The sequence below is a fragment of the Mauremys mutica genome, chromosome 1, assembly GCF_020497125.1.
Source record: "Mauremys mutica isolate MM-2020 ecotype Southern chromosome 1, ASM2049712v1, whole genome shotgun sequence".
Taxonomy (NCBI): Eukaryota; Metazoa; Chordata; order Testudines; family Geoemydidae; genus Mauremys; species Mauremys mutica.
In genome coordinates, this window is record NC_059072.1 from 348,060,032 (window position 1) to 348,078,728 (window position 18,697).

Genomic DNA, 18,697 nt, shown 5'->3' on the forward strand with positions numbered 1-18,697 from the left:
AAGTCTGCTTTTCTGAAATCCAGGGTCCGTATTATGCTCCTCTCCTTTCTTCCTTGTGTCAGGATCCTGAACTCGACCATCTCATGGTCACTGCCTCCCAGGTTCCCATCCACTTTTGCTTCCCCTACTAATTCTTCCCTGTTTGTGAGTAGCAGGTCTAGAAGAGCTCTGCCCCTAGTTGGTTCCTCCAGCACTTGCACCAGGAAATTGTCCCCTACACTTTCCAAAAACTTCCTGGATTGTCTGTGCCCCGCTGTATTGCTCTCCCAGCAGATACCAGGGTGATTAAAGTGTCCCATGAGAACCAGGGCCTGCAATCTATAGCAGACTCCCACCACGACATCACCCCTTGTTGCTCACACTTCTAAACTTAATCCAGAGACTCTCAGGTTTTTCTGCAGTTTCATACTGGAGCTCTGAGCAGTCATACTCCTCTCTTATGTACAATGCAACTCCCCCACCTTTTCTGCCCTGCCTGTCCTTCCTGAACAGTTTATATCCATCCATGACAGTACTCCAGTCATGTGAGTTATCCCACCAAGTCTCTGTTATTCCAATCACATCATAGTTCCTTGACTGTGCCAGACTTCCAGTTCTCTCTGCTTGTTTCCCAGGCTTCTTGCATTTGTGTATAGGCATTTAAGATAACTCACTGATCGTCCCGCTTTCTCAATCTGAGACAGGAGTCCTCCCCTCTTGCACTCTCCTGCTCGTGCTTTCTCCCAGTATCCCATTTCCACACTTACCTCAGGGCTTTGGTCTCTTTCCCCTGGTGAGCCTAGTTTAAAGCCCTCCTCACTACGTTAGCCAGCCTGCTTGTGAAGATTCGTAGACTTAAGGTCAGAAGGGACCATTATGGTCATCTAGTCTGACCTCCTGCACAATGCAGGCCACATTGCTCTTCCCTCTCTTCGTTAGGTGGAGCCTGTCTCTGCCTAGCATTCCTCCTTCTTGGAACACCATCCCATGGTTGAAGAATCCAAAGCCTTCTCTCCGACACCACCTGCATAGCCATTCGTTGACTTCCACAATTCTACCCAGGCTTTTTCCCAACACCCACTTTCTCTGATTCCCTGTTGTCACCCGTCTGCTAAGCAGTAGCAGATTAATAGATTTTAAGACCAGAAGGCACCACAAAGTCTGGCCTTCTGTGTGACACAAGCCAGAGAACTTCATCCACAGCTCAGAGCCTTGCAGGGCAGCTTCACAGGCATGTGTATATACACCAGTCCTGGAACAGAAGTGATCCCATCTTTCAAAACTCAGCCCAAACACCAATGCCTGGTTCGTAGGGAGCCAGCTGTATCTCAGGAACTGACTGTACACCTCTACCCCGATATAATGCTGTCCTCGGGAGCCAAAAAATCTTACCGCGTTATAGGTGAAACCGTGTTATAGCGAACTTGCTTTGATCCACCGCAGTGCGCAGCCCCATCCCCACGAGCGCTGCTTTGCCGTGTTATATCCCAATTCGTCTTATATCGGGTCGCGTTATATCGGGGTAGAGGTGTAGTAAACTTAAGTCAAAAAGCAAACTCTCTTGCTGCTTTCCACACCTCCCCTAAAACAAAACCAATTGCATCACAGAACAAACAACAAGCATTTCTTTAAAGATGAACAGTGCTTGCACCCTAAGAAAAAGAAAGTGGAAGTGATAGCAACACTACCTGGCGAATGTTGCCATAACCACTTCTTTTTCCAGGTTTTTAGTATTGTCATTCATTTGTTTTCCATGCTGTAGGTTTTGAAGCCTGCTGGATTTAAATACTTGGATCCAAACTTTTAAAGGGGCCTCAACTGTGTCTCCATTCGTATATCGGTGCAGCTGTGTGTGTAATTTTTGAGCACTGTTTGGGTGCATGCAATCAGTAGAGTACAGGGACTACACGTAGTTTGAAAATTTGACGCTTTAAAAAACTCTTTAAAGCCACTGCACTGCAATTTGAAAAGGGTGTGCATTCCTTCCAGCACAGAGAGTAGAGATGCGACACAACAGCTTTCATTAAAGTCATGTTCTTTGCCCCTCTCATGATCAGGTTTTGAATGAGATCTTTGCTACGTACTTTATCTAAATTTGGGGAACATTTTGTGTCATTCCTCTGTGAAATGTCCCAGTTAGCTAAGACATGGGAACGGTTATTTGAACTAATGCCTAAAAACTGGTGTGCTGTCTTTCATCAGAAAGATTTGAGCTGCCATTGCTAATGTGGAGGCTTTATTGATTTATTTATTTTTTAATTTTTTTTTAATAAAGTGATTTGATGAAAATCAAAACCAGGGAAAAACAAAACTCCACTGAAAATAACACGTCATGTAGTAAATGCAGAGGAGTAGTGCTTACCAGATCTCAGTTCTATTTGTGGTCCAACCATAAGCTGGCCTTATGGCTTGAAGCAATTCACTTTACCTCTGTGCGCTGTGGTTTCCTCATCTGTAAAGTAAGGATAATGCACAGGTGTGTTGTGAGGCTTAATTCGTTAGTGTATGTCAAGTGCTTAGAGGGCCTGGTGTGGTAGGTGTCTGTAGAAATGCAAAGTATATGATTAATATTTATTTATTTATTAGATTATATGAATATAATAATATAATAAAATAATAAATAATAATAATACAATAAATGATTAATATTTATTGATTAGATTATATGAATATGCCTGGATCTGTGTCAAGCTGACCTGAGTGATCCTATATTAATTTTGTTTGGTACCTGCTTCAATAACTTTATCCCCAATTCCTTGCACCAAGAGCAGAGCTGATGAAATTGAAACTGGAGAGAGCCAGACCTCTGGGTATGGTTGTGCTATTGTTCCGGGCCCGCTCTTCATCCTGCAGTGGGCGCAGGGCTCCATTTGCCCCTTGCCAATCACAGTGCAGGAGGCTGCTGCCTGATCTGACTGGCTGGTGGCAGAAGTTTGGCACTTCTGAGTCCCTGCTTGTCTAACCATCTCAGACAGCAGCTTGTTTTTGGCTGTGTACAGAAGGAAGTATAACTCCACCTTGTCACATCAAGTACTGAAACAGCAGCCATCTGCTAAAGCCTCAAGCCACCCTTGCATTGCACGAGCAAATGGTTGAGATGTATCTTTCCACATCTGTAGTTATTGGTAGAGCTGATCAAAAATACTATATTTTATGGAAATTATTTCAAATGAATTTTTCTGATTTTTTCAACAAAAATCCCCCAAGCCTGAAAAAATACGTTGTTTTTTTTTAAAAACTAAAAAAAATGGACTTTTTGTCGTCCGTCCCCGTATCTCTTTCTCCCCCTCCCCCATGTCTATTTTTCAAATGAAGGCAGGGTGGGGAGGGGGAAGAAGTTGGGGCAAAATCAAATGTTTTGTCTTTTCTCAAGTTTTTTAAAATAAATATTCATCAAAAACGTTTGTTTTAAAAAAAATAGCCATTTTTCATCTTGAAAGGAGTTTCAGATAAAGAATGTGCGCCGGCTCCCGCCAGCAGCCCAGTTCTATCTCCTTTCCTCCCACTGACTTTCTTAGGATCAGTGGGTGCTCAGCTTCTCTGGCAGCCTGGCCCTGTGTGCATTGGCTCTGCCTGCTCGAACAAGCAACAGCGTGTAGTGCTTTGTATCCTGAAAGGTCCCACAGCCTGTCATGATCCCCAGCGTTGCTTAAGAGCAGCCTCCCCTGAGTTCAGAGTGGCAGCCAGCTGGTGCCCAGCAGTTGAGGGAGAGGGAGTCTTGGCCTTGGACATTGGGACAAAATCCTCCATTTATGGAAAATGCCTGGGGAGCAGGTCAGCCCCCGGTGATAAAAGCCTCACAAAATGAGCAAGGTCAGGTGAAATACAATGGAACTGTGTAAGAATGAGCATTTTTTGCACTCCTTTTCGGCTTCCCCTTCCTCCAGAGAGGACAGCATGCTGAGGGAGCTCAGCCTCCGGTGCGTTCTCATCCTTATCTGCTGCTCCTACTCTCTATTGACGTCATGCCTTGCTTCCATCCTTGGATTGAAACGCTTTTTAGGTTTTTGACTGACTTTTAAGAAAGGGCCTTTCATCTGGGAACAAACCAGGGGGGCGGAGGGTCAGCAAAGAGAACACTATCTTTGTAAGTCACATTCTGTGTCCACTTACTCTTGTTTCAGAAAAGGATTTATTCCCACTCAGCACAGGTTGCCTTCTGGCTCAAATCTGCCCTGAAGACCCATTGCAGTGATTCTCTTCGTGTTGGCAATGCACCTGCAACTTTGGGAGCACTGCAGCAAAACAAATAAGCAGTAATAAATGTGTGTATGTGTGGTCTAGAAGCTAGCCCTGAGTCAGGACTCCTGGGTCCTAATTCCCAGCCTTGTCCCTAACTTGCTGTGTGATGGTTATTAAACTGACTATGTAAAATGGCTCAGAGGTATATTTGCGTAGTTCAGTGACACAAGGACATCTTTAAAAAGAATAGGAGTACTTGTGGCACCTTAGAGACTAACAAATTTATTGTAGCATAAGCTTTTGTGGGCTACAGCTCACTTCATCGGATGCATGTAGTGGAAAATACAAAAGGAAGATATATATATATACACAGGGAACATGAAACAATGGATGTTACCATATACATTATAAGGAGAGTGATCAGTTAAGGTGAGGTGAGCTGTTGTCAGCAGGAGAGAAAAATAACTGTTTGTAGTGGTAATGAAAACGGCCCTTTTCCAGCATTTGACAAGGAGGTATAAGGAACTGGGTGGGGGGAGGAATGGGGGGGAAGACAAGCATGGGGAAATAGTTTTACTTTGTGTAATGACCCATCCACTCCATCTTTATCATTCCTGCAGAGCCCTCGCTGTGAGAGGTGGAGCTGGATCCTTTCCTTGCCCAGGAGTGATTAGCAGAATTGTTAACTAAATTTGAATTGCAGCCTAAAAGTCATCAATGCAGCTGGGTGACTGAGACCAGGTCTGTAGTGTTGCTGTGCTGGTTTAAAGGGGTGCTTTTAAGCCAGTTTAAACTGGTGTCGCTTTGGGCCTCTTACATTGGTTTAAACCTAGCTCTTACCAGTTTAACATGCTCCTGAAATAGTTTTGTAAATCGGCTTGAGTGAAACCAGTGTAACTTCTACATGTAGATGAGCCCTGAGAAAGCAAAGTGGGGATAGCCAGCCATCAGCCGCCTGCCTACTCACCACGACATGGGTCAAATGAGAGAGAACCAGGAAGATTTGAGTAGCAAGGATAATACAGAGTTGTTGGAGTGGAGAGAGATGGTCATTTCCTGCTGGGTCTTGGTTTCCCTTGGTCCTGGGAATATACACACAGATCGGACTTGACTAATGATCTCTGAGAACAATACAAAGACATGGACCGCAAGGGCTCAATCCTGCAAGGTGCTGAATGCTCTGGCCCCAATCCAACAAAGCACTTAGGCATGTGCTTAACTTGGAACATGGAAGTCGTTCCATTGACTTAGATGGGGCCAGTCACATGCCTACAGTTAAGCATGTGACTCAGCGCTTTGCTGGATCAGGACCAGAGTGTTCAGCATCTTACAGGATGAAGCCCTACTAGATTGAACATGCTGGTGCCTTAGGATGTGCGCTTTGTGTGGTTGGGCTCCAGACTGGGAGTGAATGAGAAGAGAAATGAATGAAATCAAATGCCAGTTTTGGGGAGAGAGCAGTTTATTAAAGGTAGCACTGCACTCTGCTAGTGCTGTTTTCATTCAGATGGTGTCTATTAGCTATGTGAACCGTCGGCCCAGTCCTGCTTTGTGTGGAATTGGCTACCAAGGGTCTTGTTTCAAAGCCTGTTTTGTGTTCCTGTGGTAGCATATATCAGGACAGTATTACAGACAATAATTCCCCAGCTGCCACGCTTTGGCACATGTTAGGGTTTGTCTGGTATTTTCCACCCCCACCCCCGATCCCCCCAGAGCCCCCACCTCCATTGCATCTGAGGACATAAGAGGGCCTGATTTTCAGAGGTGCTGAGAACCGTCAGCTCCCATTGACTTCAGTTGGGATTGAGGGTGCTCAGTACTCCTTGGGATTCTCCATCGCTGACCGTTTTTAAATCAAGATTGAATCTGTTTCTAAAAGATTTGCTCTAGGAATTGTTTTGGGGAAGTTCTATGGCCTGTGTTATACTGGAGGTCAGACTAGATGATCACAGTTGTCCTCTCTGGCCTTGGAATCTGAATCTTATGAAAATTAAGCCCCTGATTTTCAAATGTCACTTTCAAACACTGTACTGTGATTAAAAAACTTGTGGCACTGAGTCTCAGAGACTGGGTCAGCTGGCTCAGGCTGTGGAGCTAAAAATAGGAGTGTAAACATTTCGGCTTGGGCTGGAGCTTGGCCTCTGAGACCCGCCCCGCACATGAGGTCTCAGAATCTGGGCTTCACCTCAAGCCCAAATGGTAATTGGGATAAAATACAGCACAGTGTTACAAAAGGTAGATTGTGCCAGACCAATGTGAACTCCTTCTTTGAAAAGAGAACTGATTTTTTTTGACAAAGGAATTGCAGTAGTTTTAATCGACTTGGATTTCAGTAAGGCATTTGATACAGTTCCACATAGGAAATTATTAATTAAATTGGACAAGATGGGAATTAATATGAGAATTGAAAGGTGGATAAGGAACTGGTTAAAAGAGGAGACTACAGTGGGTCATGCTGAAAGGTGAACTGTCAGGCTGGAGGGAGGGTACTAGTGGAGCTCCTCAGGGATCGGTCTTGGGACCAATCTTACTTAACATTTTTATAATGAGCTTTGCACAAAAAGTGGGAGTGTGCTAATAAAATTTATGGATGACACAAAGTTGGGAGGTATTGCCAATATTGAGGAGAGCCGGAATACCATACAAGAAGATCTGGACGACCTTGAAAACTGAGTAATAGAAATGAGGTGAAATTTAACAGTGCAAAGTCATGCACTTAGCGACTAACAACAAGAACTTTTGCTATAAGCTGAGGATTTATCAGTAGGATGTGACAGAGTAGGAGAAAGTCCTGGGTGTATTGCTTGATCACAGGATGACTATGAGCTGCCAATGGGATGCGGATGTGAAAAAGACTAATGCACTCCTAGGATGCATCAGGCAAAGTATTTCCAGTAGAGACAGAGAAGTCTTAATACCAATATACAAAGCACTAGTAAGACCTCATCTGGAATACTGTGTGCAATTCTGGTCTCCCATGTTTAAGAAAGATGAATTCAAACTGGAACAGGTACAGAGAAGGGCTAGTAGGGTGATCCAAGGAATGGAAAACTACCTAATCAGAGGAGACTCAAAGAGCTTGGTTTGTTTAGCCTAACCAAAAGAAGGCTGAGGGGAGATATGTTTGCTCTCTATAAATGCACCAGAGGAATAAATACCAGGGAGGAAGAGGAGTTATTTAAGTTAAGCACCAGTGTGGACACAAGAATAAACAGATATAAACTGGCCATCAATAAATTTAGGCTTGAAATTAGATGAAGCTTTCTAACCATCAGAGGAACAAATTTCTGGACCAGCCTTCCAAGGGGATCTGTGGTGGCAAAAACCTAACTGGCTTCAAGACTGAGCTTGATAAGTTTATGGAGCGGGGGTTGTATGAGAAGACTGACTACAGTGACATGTATCCGATCTGCAACTGCTAGCCGCAAATATTTCCAGTGGCCGGTGATGGGGTACTATATGGGGAGGGCTCTTTCGCAGGGTGTCTGGCTGGTGGGTCTTGCCCACGTGCTCAGGATCTAACTGATCACCATATTTACAGTCTGGAAGGAATTTTCCTCCATGTCAGATTGGCAGAGATGCTGCGAGGCCAGAGGGGTTCGCCTTCCTGTGCCGCATGGGTCACTTGCAGGTTTAAACTAGTGTAAATGGTGGATTCTCTGTAACTGTGCAGGTGGTCAGACTAGATGATCATAATGGTCCCTTCTGACCTTAAAGTCTATGAGTCTTTAAATCATGATTTGAGTTTTTAATTAACTCAGCCAGAGGTTAGGAGTGGGTGGATGAGGTTCTGTAGCCTGCAATTTGCAGGAGGTCAGACTAGAGGATCACTATGGCCCCTTCTGACTTTAAAGTCTGAGTCTCTGCTGCAATTTGATATCTCTGCAGCCTGAGCCCCACGATCCAGAATAGGCTGACCTGGGCCAGCGATGGCCATGCCAGTGTAAACATACTCTACTGGTCTTAAGAGAACTGGGAATGTTATTAACTGTATGGTAGTGTTTAAGAACCCCAGTCGTGGACCAGTGTCTCATGCTTGGGAGGAGCTCCCCATAAACATGCTCAAAGCTACTTCAAATGCCTCCTTAAAATTCTCCTTTGCTGTGATATGTTAGGCCATTGGTGTACTGTCTATCATGCTGACCAATATTGTCCTGTTTCCTTGTGCTCCTCCAGCTGTCTGTATCCATCTGTTGTCTCTTGTCTTATAAGTGATGAGCTAGAAAAATGATCTTTCCAACAGCATTATCACTTGTCTCATTCCTGGTAATCACTGGACAGTAGAAGGGCTATTTCCTCCAAATAGTAACATATAAACTTTTGCAATATGGAGATCGGAAGGAAGAGCTGACTGATCAATAACATGCATGTTCCTTTATTTGGACACGCTTTTGAGCCCTTTTAATTTTTTATGGTCTCAGGGTTTGTTTGTTTTTTTTAAAACCTTCTGTTTATCAGAATTAACATGAACAGAAACTTTTGTGATCAGATTTTTATCAGCTGCACATCCTCTGTCAGTGTATATACCCTTACTGAGTTCGTCTCGGATTACATGCACAACTCCTGCACTTCACAGCTTGGCGTGAATATCAAGCAACTCTTAATCTCTACTAGGAGAGTTCAAGTTTTCCCATATGCTGCCTACCGTTAAAGATAGTGGCAGATAAAGAATAAACTGAATGGCACAGCTAATCTAGACCCAGGCCACTGTCCGCGATCACAGCTATTTTCTACTGAAGGGTGGGGGTAGGGGTGACAAGGCTGTTTAAGCCGCTGGCCTATTGCTGTGAAGCTCTCTCCTGAATTATCAGAGGGGTAGCCGTGTTAGTCTGGGTCTGTAAAAGCAGCAAAGAGTCCTGTGGCACCTTATAGACTAACAGACGTTTTGGAGCATGAGCTTTCGTGGGTGAATACCCACTTCGTCGGATCCGACGAAGTGGGTATTCACCCACGAAAGCTCATGCTCCAAAACGTCTGTTAGTCTATAAGGTGCCACAGGACTCTCTTTCCTGAATTATAATTTCCATGAATCTGGCAGTCTTCAGATCACAGTGGAAAACTTGCTGCTTTGAATGTAACCTTGCCAAAATAAAAATAAGTTAAACTGAAAGGGGTTGAATTTCGGTAGGAAGATTTTTGTGGAGGAAGATGGTGATCTGGAAGGCCCTCGGTTTCCATGCTAATGAGTGTGGCATAAGAGAGAATAGATTAAATAGATTCCATGGAATGCTGTTGGGCAAATATCAAACAATTAGGAGACAAGCTTTGAGCACATCTAAGTCACATGATGCCCCAGATGGGTCACTGGAAATGGGGATTGAACGTAGGACCTATGGATCTAAAAGGAGGAGTCTCTACTGCCTGAAATGAAAGATCCAGGTCTATTTATCTCAAAGGCTGTTGCAGATCTATAAACCTCTGTGGACCAGCCATTAGAGGGGGGTAGAGAGCCACAATGTGTAAGAGAAGGTTACAGCTATACTACAAAATATTTCCTGTCGCCACTAGCACCTGTTCAGCTGCATCAGTGATGGGAGCCCTCGGGTATACCAGACTGCAGTAGCTTGAGGCATTTTTACCACTACCATGTCAGTTAAACCTGCTGAAGAGCAGGTGTGAATAATGTGGTGGAACAATAGTGTCTGACAGCTGGAGCTTTGTCTGTCCTGAGCATTGTGATGCGCCAGCATGTCTCTGAGACCCTGATCTGTTTCTGCAGTGTTAGCTCTCATTTACTAAGAAGAACGATCACTAATGTGGATGGCAAAACCCATCCAAATGTCATATGTTATCTAAATGAGGCTGACTCAGTAGCAAAAAGGTGGGAACTGCCTCACTTATCTCAGTGTGTTAACTCTGAAGCATAATGATGGGAATTTTAAATGACAGTGCTGATAACTGTTTCACTGCTGATCAGTTTAACAGAAAGGTCCCAGCTACTCCGGGATTGTGGGAGGAAAATGGGATTGTAGGTGTAACTTGGATAGAGAGTACCCATCTCTAATCCCAGTCCAAAATCTGCTCTCTTACCTTGTGTCTAAACTGCATCTTGTTTCGTTTTGCATTGCAGTGCATTTACACAGGTGTTCACCTTCGGCCCAACCTTTCGAGCCGAGAACTCTCAAAGTCGCCGGCACCTGGCAGAGTTCTACATGGTAGAAGCAGAGATGTCTTTTACTGAAAGCCTCCAGGACATCCTTCAGGTAGGTACCAGTTTGTGTGTGATTTTAAAGGTATTGGAGCTTTCTCCTCCATTCACTGTGTTCGGTGAACCTCCTATCACCTACTGTAATCTTTCTAGATAAATCAGGAGTTGTGTTGAAGGCAGCTAAGCATTTAAGCTCTCTTTGGCCAGAGGAATGGCCATTGAAGGGAAACGAGGAAGGATTTGAGAAAAGGGCTGATCCAGTGTGCTCTGTGTGAGCCATTGGCTAAACAGAGATTTCTACGACATGCTTCAGGACTGCGCTCATTTTTAATACAAAGGAACCACCTGCAAAGATTACTATTCCCAGCATGGAATATTCCACCTTGATTTTAGCCGAAGGCTGAAACATGTAATCACTGCTGGTCTTACCTGTGTACTAAAGCTGAGATGAGAGCCATTTTGCACAAACAGATGCCACCCTCTGGCTCTCAGAAAGCACAGTTTACACATCGCTGTCCTAGTTGTTCTGAGGACCCCACCTCCTGGGGCTTGTGGGGAAGAGTCAGTCCAGAGGAAATAGAGAATTAGAATCTTTCAGGTTTCAGAGTAGCAGCCGTGTTAGTCTGTGTCCACAAAAAGAACAGGAGGACTTGTGGCACCTTAGAGACTAACACATTTATTTGAGCATAAGCTTCATCGGACGCATGCAGTGGAAAATACAGTAGGAAGATGATATACACACAGAGAACATGAAACAATGGGTGTTACCATACAAACTCTAACAAGAATGATCAGTTAAGGTGAGCTGTTACCAGCAGGAGAGAGAGAAATTTTTTGTAGTGGTAATCAAAATGGTCCATTTGCAGCAGTTGAGGAACACTGGGGGGGGAATAAACATCGGGAAATACTTTTACGTTGTGTAATGACCCATCCACTCCCAGTCTTTATTCAAGCCTAATTTAATGGTGTCCATTTTGCAAATTAATTCCAATTCAGCAGTCTCTCGTTGGAGTCTGTTTTTGAAGTTTTTTGTTGTAATATTGTGACTTTTAGGTCTGTAATCAAGTGACCAGGGAGATTGAAGTGTTCTCCGACTGGTTTTTGAATGTTACTGTTCTTGGCGTCTGATTTGTATCCATTTATTCTTTTACATAGAGACCGTCTGGTTTGGCCAATGTACATGGCGGAGGGACATTGCTGGCATGTGATGGCATATATCACATTGGTAGATTTGCAGGTGAACGAGCCTCTGATAGTGTGGCTGATGTGATTAGGTCCTATGATGGTGTCCCCATGATATGTGGACAGAATTGGCAACGGGCTTTGTTGCAAGGATAGGTTCCTGGGTTAGTGTTTTTGTTGTGTGGTCTGGTTGCTGGTAAGTATGTGCGTCAAGCTGAGGGGCTGTCTGTAAGCAAGGACTGGCCTGTCTCCCAAGATCTGTGAGAGTGATGGATTGTCCTTTAGGATAGGTTGTAGATCCTGAATTGGAACTGCTGAATTGGAATTAATTTGCAAAATGGACACTGTTAAATTAGGCTTGAATAAAGACTGGGAGTGGATGGGTCATTACACAAAGTAAAAGTATGTCCCGATGTTTATTCCCCACCCCGCCCCCCAGTGTTCCTCACACCTTCTTGTGAACTGCTGCAAGTGAACCATTTTGATTACCACTACAAAAAGTTTTTTTTCTCTCCTGCTGGTAATAGCTCACCTTAACTCTCACTGTCGTTAGAGTGTGTATGGTAACACCCATTGTTTCATGTTGTGTGTGTGTGTGTGTATCTTCCTACTGTATTTTCCACTGCATGCGTCCGATGAAGTGGGCTGTAGCCCATGAAAGCTTATGCTCAAAAAAATGTGCTAGACTCTAAGGTGCCACAAGTACTCCTGTTCTTTTTGTAGAATCTTTCAGAATTTCTCAGGTTCTACAATTCAAAACTAATTCAAAGTTCTGAAAGGTTTATGGGTTTTGCTCTATTTAGGGGGAAGGAAAGAACTTTGCCCCTTTGACTTTGAGAATTTTTGTTGTTGTTAAATGTCTTGCAAAATCCTAATTTCTCTGGGTTCTCCCCTTCCCCCTCAATCTCTGACCACCATCATCAACTGTGAGAGAAATAATTCTTCCTATCACAGTGGTTTATTCTACAAGTCACATTCTGGATTGCAAAATACTTATTCTTGTAATGGTCTTATTTAAAGAAGTAGTGTTCCTGTTTCTTGAAATCACTGGGCAAGCCATTAAAAAATACCTGACAGCTGCACTAAGGCCTCAGTTAAGTTTCTGTTTCTCCATAAGTCTTTAGAGAAACTGATCTAAATTCAACACCTTTGCACGGCTCAGTACACCGTGCAGCTTTTCTGTTGAAAGTTTATTGTCACTGAGTTTAGTGCTTTACAAAAGATGCCCAGTTGAAAGCCCTGGCGACTGATGGCCAAATTTGCATGTGTGGGTGTTTCAGGTTAGGTTTCTAAATCCATGTCTTGGTACCAAAATACAAACAGTCTGATTTTTCTTAAGTGTGGACTACCTGAACCTCCCATCAACACCAGTGGGGAGTTTTGGATGCTCAGTTCTATTGAAAATCAAGCCATTTGTTTAGGGGCGTAAACATGAATACACAAGCCTTACTTCAGGCTCCCGCATGTGAAAATTTTGGCCTAAGTCCTGGCACTGCCCTGCTGCCATTGAGGCTGACCTCTTACCCGGGGAGGGTGTGTGTGAGTGTGTGAGTGAGAGAGAAGTTCAGGATCTTTGCCCATTCTGTCCTTGACCTCTTTAATACAAGCAACAAGGGCTAGTTATTTCCAGCACAGGAGTGGTGGCTTTGGGGCTGTAGACGCCTGCCCACTAGGAAACAGACTGAAATGGCAAAACTTATTTCGCATAGACCACCGATAGCTCATACCACTTTTCATTCAGTATCACTCAGAATGTGATTGTTTTGTTTACTGTCATCCTAAAATGAAAGGTACTGTGTTGCATTACACAGTCCCCAGAGCCGTCCCACAATGTTACCAACTCTTGTGATTTTTATCCCCTGTCTTGTGGTACGCAGTGTCTTTTCTTAAAGCCCCAGCTGCGGGAGTCATATGATTACATAAGACTCTTAGCAAAAGAGTCTGTGCCTGTGAGAGCACACTGCCCACCAGCACCTGGCATGGAGCGCAAGGTCAATGAGTCCTCAGTTCCCCTGCTGGTGCAAAGCATCACTGGTAAAGCACCCCATCCTCCGCTAGTGCTGGTCCACATAGGAGATTACAACCTACTACTGCTGTCGGTTACTCCATTAACTCAAGTGGCAGAGGTCTATGCAGTGCATATAAAGGTTCCAACCCTGCTGATGACGCATGTGGGTGTTAATATGATACCACATGATGGAATATTTCAGTTTGTTTTCATAAAATCCAACTCAGTTGCACACACAAAAACGACATTAAAAGAACATTATTAGGGTTGCAAAGTCAAACACTCATTAATTAGGAAATGCCAGAATTAAGGTTGCCTGTGCAACCTTAATTTAACCCACTTGTGCATATGCATTATGATACAGTCTTTAATTACATGGTCACATAATATTTTCCCACAGGACCCCTGCCTCATTCAGTGCACGTGGTGGCTGGTGCTTTGGGAGTGAATCAGTGCTATATAGTAGGGGAGGCTGTTGTTTGCCTCATTTGTTACAGAAGTCTGAAGGTGCATAGTGAATGAGACAGGGCATTGCAGGAAGAGAAAGGACAGTCTTGTAGTTAAGGCAACTGAGTGCTGCCCTGAAGAATTAGATTCAATTCCTGCCTCTGCAACAGAGTTTCCGTGAGATGCTAGACAAACCACTTCAACCACACTTTTCACAGGTGGTCCCTAATTCTGTGTTCTTCGTTTTCTGGGGGCCCAGCTTGAAACACCTGGGGTCTGATGTGTAGCAGTGCAGAGCACTCACAGCTGCAACTGAAGTCAATGGGAGCTGTGCTTTGAACAAATAAAGTGATATGTTATGCTAAGTACACTGAAAAATCATAACCTGGGTATCTCAAATTGGGCATCCAAAATTAGTGGATACTTTTGATCTTAAGCTCTATGTGCCTCAGTTCCCCATCTGTAAAATGGGGGTGGTAATACGCCTCTCCTCACAAGGGGTGTAGTGATAATTAATGTTTGTGAAGTACTCAGATAACATAATGGTGAGCATCATAGATAAGCCCTGGAGGAAATTAATAATTCTGTCTTCAGGGCAGGGTTGAATAGTATGTAGTAAATAAGGCTGCTGCCTAGGAGAAAACAAACTATTAAATAGCTCCTCATTAAGTGAGCACTGTTCATCCTGTGCACTTAATGAGGCAGAGGTCTTGTGGAAAAAAATAGTATATAATGATGTAATTAAAGATCATTATGCATATGCACAAGGGGGCTGAGTTACAGTTGCATGGGCAACTTTAATTTGGGCACTTCCTAACTTGATTGCTTGACTTTGCAACCTTAATAATGTGCTTTTAATGTAAGTTTTGTGTTTGTCATTAGGAAATACGTCATTGTCAACACAATGAGAAATATTCTCTTTGCAGCTGTTTCACTGACAAATTATTTCTGTTGGTCCTTTGGAGCAATTGTTTCTTGAGGCAAACATTTCCTGTACAAAAATCGTGAGAGCGCTCAACTAGGATCCCAGAGTTGGTTTCCAGGGTGATATGTTTGCCTACGACAGTGTTCAGTCACATCATTCACTTGCAACAGACCAATGTAGACAGCCGGTTGACACCGCTGACTGTTCTGTTGTGACACACCATGAGCACAGCCCTTGCTCTCTAGAAATTTAGCTCCTTACACAACAGCTATGCACACAACAGTGGTGAGCGAGTATCTGACATGAGTCTCACCATTTTGTGAGAGCAAGTATGAAGAGGAGAGGAATATCAGTGCATGAAAACTCGGGTGAATCATGACATTGCTTGAACATGTAGCAACCTGCAATCAACCGAAGACTACATCATTGTCATTGGGCACGATTCAGGGTGAATGTGTAGACAAATAGTCCCATGTGGGAGTGTATCAGTGACTGTGCCTTATGCTGACAGCAGAGATGCTCACACATTCTTCTCCATTGCACAGCAGCCCTGTTGTCTCAAACCTCCAATTTTGTTGCAGGTTTGTTGAAATATCTACTGTTTTCACTTCAGGTGTATTCTTAGATTGGGGATATCGAAAGTCACAAGCAGAGTACCACAAAGTTAAGGTCTGAGCTCAGAATCCTAATTGGAAACCTTCAAGAAGTCCTCCAGCAAAATCAGGGAAGGCCTGCTGAGACTTTTAACGTTTAAAAAGAAAAAAGCAGGAAAAAAATTGGGGGTGGAGGATGGGAAAATTACACCACCACCACCACGCTGCTCCTTCTCCTAAAGAGAACAGACCAAAAAAATTTCCTTTGCAGGTCACACTTCTTCCAGAAGGCCTATAAACCTGGCCCCTCCACTCCATCCCATCACCAAACTACTAACAGAAATGAAATTAACAAGGCATTGGCTATACTCCTCCACTTGCTTTTGTGATATCCTGTTTCCCATCCCTCCATCTTGTCCAGTTAAAATTGTAACCTTGTTGGTACATCTTCACTGCAAAGGAAGGTTTTATTGCAGCACGGATAGGCATGCTGGCTTGAATCTAGGTAGCAGGGTAACAACAGTTGTGTGTACATGGTGGCACGGGATTCACTACGGGCTAGCAACCTACATATGCTCTCAAGGTCACCGACGGGCTTGTGGCTTGGGTTGCTAGCTCATGCTACCACTTCTTGACTCCTGTTGTTCCCTGTGCTAACTGGATTAAAGCTAGCACAGGTAGCCCTACCTGTGGTACAATCACACCGTCACTTTGCAGTGAAGACATGCCCCTTTGGGGAAGAGATCTTTCATCTTGATTTTGCCTTATAAAGTACCTTGGCAGTGCATATATAAATAAGAGTAACCGCAGTCAGGAAGAGAAAAAGGGTGAACCACATGGTTTTGGTTTGGCCAAAATAAAACCTCAGTCTCAAGCTTGGAAATATTTCTCAGCTTGTTTTTTCCCAGACCACCCACTTTTTTTCCTGCAAGAAGAAAGCTGCGTGTCTTGGTTGCTGTGGGAACCTAATTTTTACTTTAGCACAAAGCAAAAACAAAAAATAGTCCTACTTAAACAAAATAAAGTTTTGGTTTCATGTACCAGATGGTACTTTCATTTCCTAGAAAGAGGAAGCTTAATGTAGAATCCCTTCCTCACTGCCTGTTTGAAACTGGGCTGTTCTAATTATCAATTAATTTTCCTAATTTCATTTGCATAAGCCTTTTTCTAGCCAGTTTAAAGAGGGTACAAAGTCAACTGCTGGGTCACTTGCTGCTCAATCAGTTCAACTGCAGGAATGTTGGCTTTAATGTACCAGTAATGGTAACGGTCTTCATTTACATGTGGTAGGGCCTTTCAGCCATTTGGATTTGCAAACACTTTCTAAACTGGAGGACAAATTCTGTTGTTTATATCCAGGCATCCCCATTACCTTCCATGGAGTTGTACAGATGTAACGGAGAGTAGTGTTTAGCCCTGTAGGAATCCATTTACCCACTGAGACAAATACAGTCACCTCTTGCAACAACTATTTCATAATGCACAGCAACACTTCTTCAGTTTGTGACAGGAGGTGAAGAATACCTTCTCCAGTTGAGACTAGCTGGAGAACTTGGACAGAGTGCCTAAAAGCTGGTCTATACTGTGATTCCAATCCACGTTTAAACCTGCTTTAGCTGAACTGGTTTTAAATCCTGTTAGGATTTTGGGAGGGCATTTCCCCAGTGTGGAGAGGCCCTAGAAGAGATTTTTGGAGCTGTGTGTTCATCCTCCCTGAAACACCTGCGTATACCACACACACCTCGGCTCTGCTGCAAGCCTGTATACATCCCACAAGCCCATGCTTCCTCAGGTTCTACTGACTGGGAATTGCTGCACCTCAAATGTTCAGTTAGTCACTGTGGGGCTAGCCAATGGCTACTAGTAATCTGGAGTAAATAATAGATTCAGGCTACATCTGGACTCTGCTACTGAGGGCACAGTCACCACTTGTGATCTGAGAGAATGCCTCAGAATGTGTTAAAACCTCTCTTTTATTGGGAGGTGCAAAGCTTTAGTCCCAGCTTCAGCTGAGCTGCAGCCCGACTGCACCATTCCATCCCTGACACAGGCCTGCGGAGTTTGGATGCTGCCGTGAATTAGAAAGATAAAGCAGGAGGCATAGCAAATGTTCATACTCCATCGGTATCACATTCTCCTCTACATGTACCACAGAAGAACAAAACCCCAAAGGAAGGATATGCTTGTGGTTGGTGCACTGGGCTGGGACTCAGGAGCTCTGAGTTCAGTTCCCCACTCTACCACAGACTCCCTGGGTATGTCTACACTACAAAATTAGGTCAATTTAATATGTTGATATTTTAGAAATCAATTTGATACAGTCCATTGTGTGTGTCCCTGCTAAGTGCATTAAGTCGATGGTGTGCATCCACAGTACCAAGGCTAGTGTTGACTTTCGGAGCGTTGCACTGTGGTGGCTATCCCACAATTCCCATAGTCTCCGCCACCCATTGGAATTCTGGGTTGAGCTCCCAGTGCCTGATGGGGCAAAAAATCGTTTATCACCTTTTTCTTGGGTTACCAGTGCAGATGCCATACCACAGCAAGCATGGAGCCTGCTCAGCTCACTCTCACCGTATGTCTCCTGGGTGCTGCTGGCAGATGTGGTACTGCAGTGCTACACAGCAGCATCCCCTTGCCTTGCCTTGCCTTGCCTCATCTCATCATTGTCCCGTGGGTGCTCCTGGCCGACCTCGGTTAGGTTGGTTGGGGGTGCCTGGGCAGACATGGGTGCTCCTGGCTGGCCTTGGTGAGGTCTGTCGGGGGTGCCTGGACAAAAATGGGAATGACTCTGGGTCATTCTCTTCTTTAAGTTTTATCCAATGGAGATTCAGTCCTACCTGGAGTATCATGCCAGCTGGAGGCTTCTGCCTCAGGCTGCTCTTCCAGTTGGCAGCACCGTGCGGTTGCACCTACCCCAGCCTACCCCTTGCTCCCACGGCTCATGAAGCCTGGACAGTAGTAAGGAACAGTTCACCTATAGGCTGAGCAAGTGCATAATGGTGGTAGAATGTGCCTTTGGACGTTTAAAAGCTCGCTGGTGCAGTTTACTGACTCGGTTAGACCTCAGCAAAACCAATATTCCCATCATTATTACTGCTTGCTGTGTGCTCCACGATATCTGTGAGAGTAAGGGGGAGATGTTTACGGTGGGGTGGGAGGTTGAGGCAAATCACCTGGCCGCTGATTACGTGCAGCTAGACACCAAGGTGGTTAGAAGAGCACAATAGGGA

The 18,697-nt window shown here is 44.2% G+C and overlaps 1 protein-coding gene across 1 annotated transcript in view; it reads left to right on the forward strand.

The window, feature by feature from the left end:
• The window catches only part of NARS2 (asparaginyl-tRNA synthetase 2, mitochondrial), a 77,011-nt gene that overhangs the window by 39,317 nt on the left and 18,997 nt on the right, over nucleotides 1-18,697 (forward strand). The window contains exon 7 of the mRNA XM_045020873.1: nucleotides 10,232-10,364. Within this exon, the coding sequence (XP_044876808.1) occupies nucleotides 10,232-10,364 (133 nt within the window). The remainder of the gene's footprint in view (nucleotides 1-10,231; nucleotides 10,365-18,697) is intronic.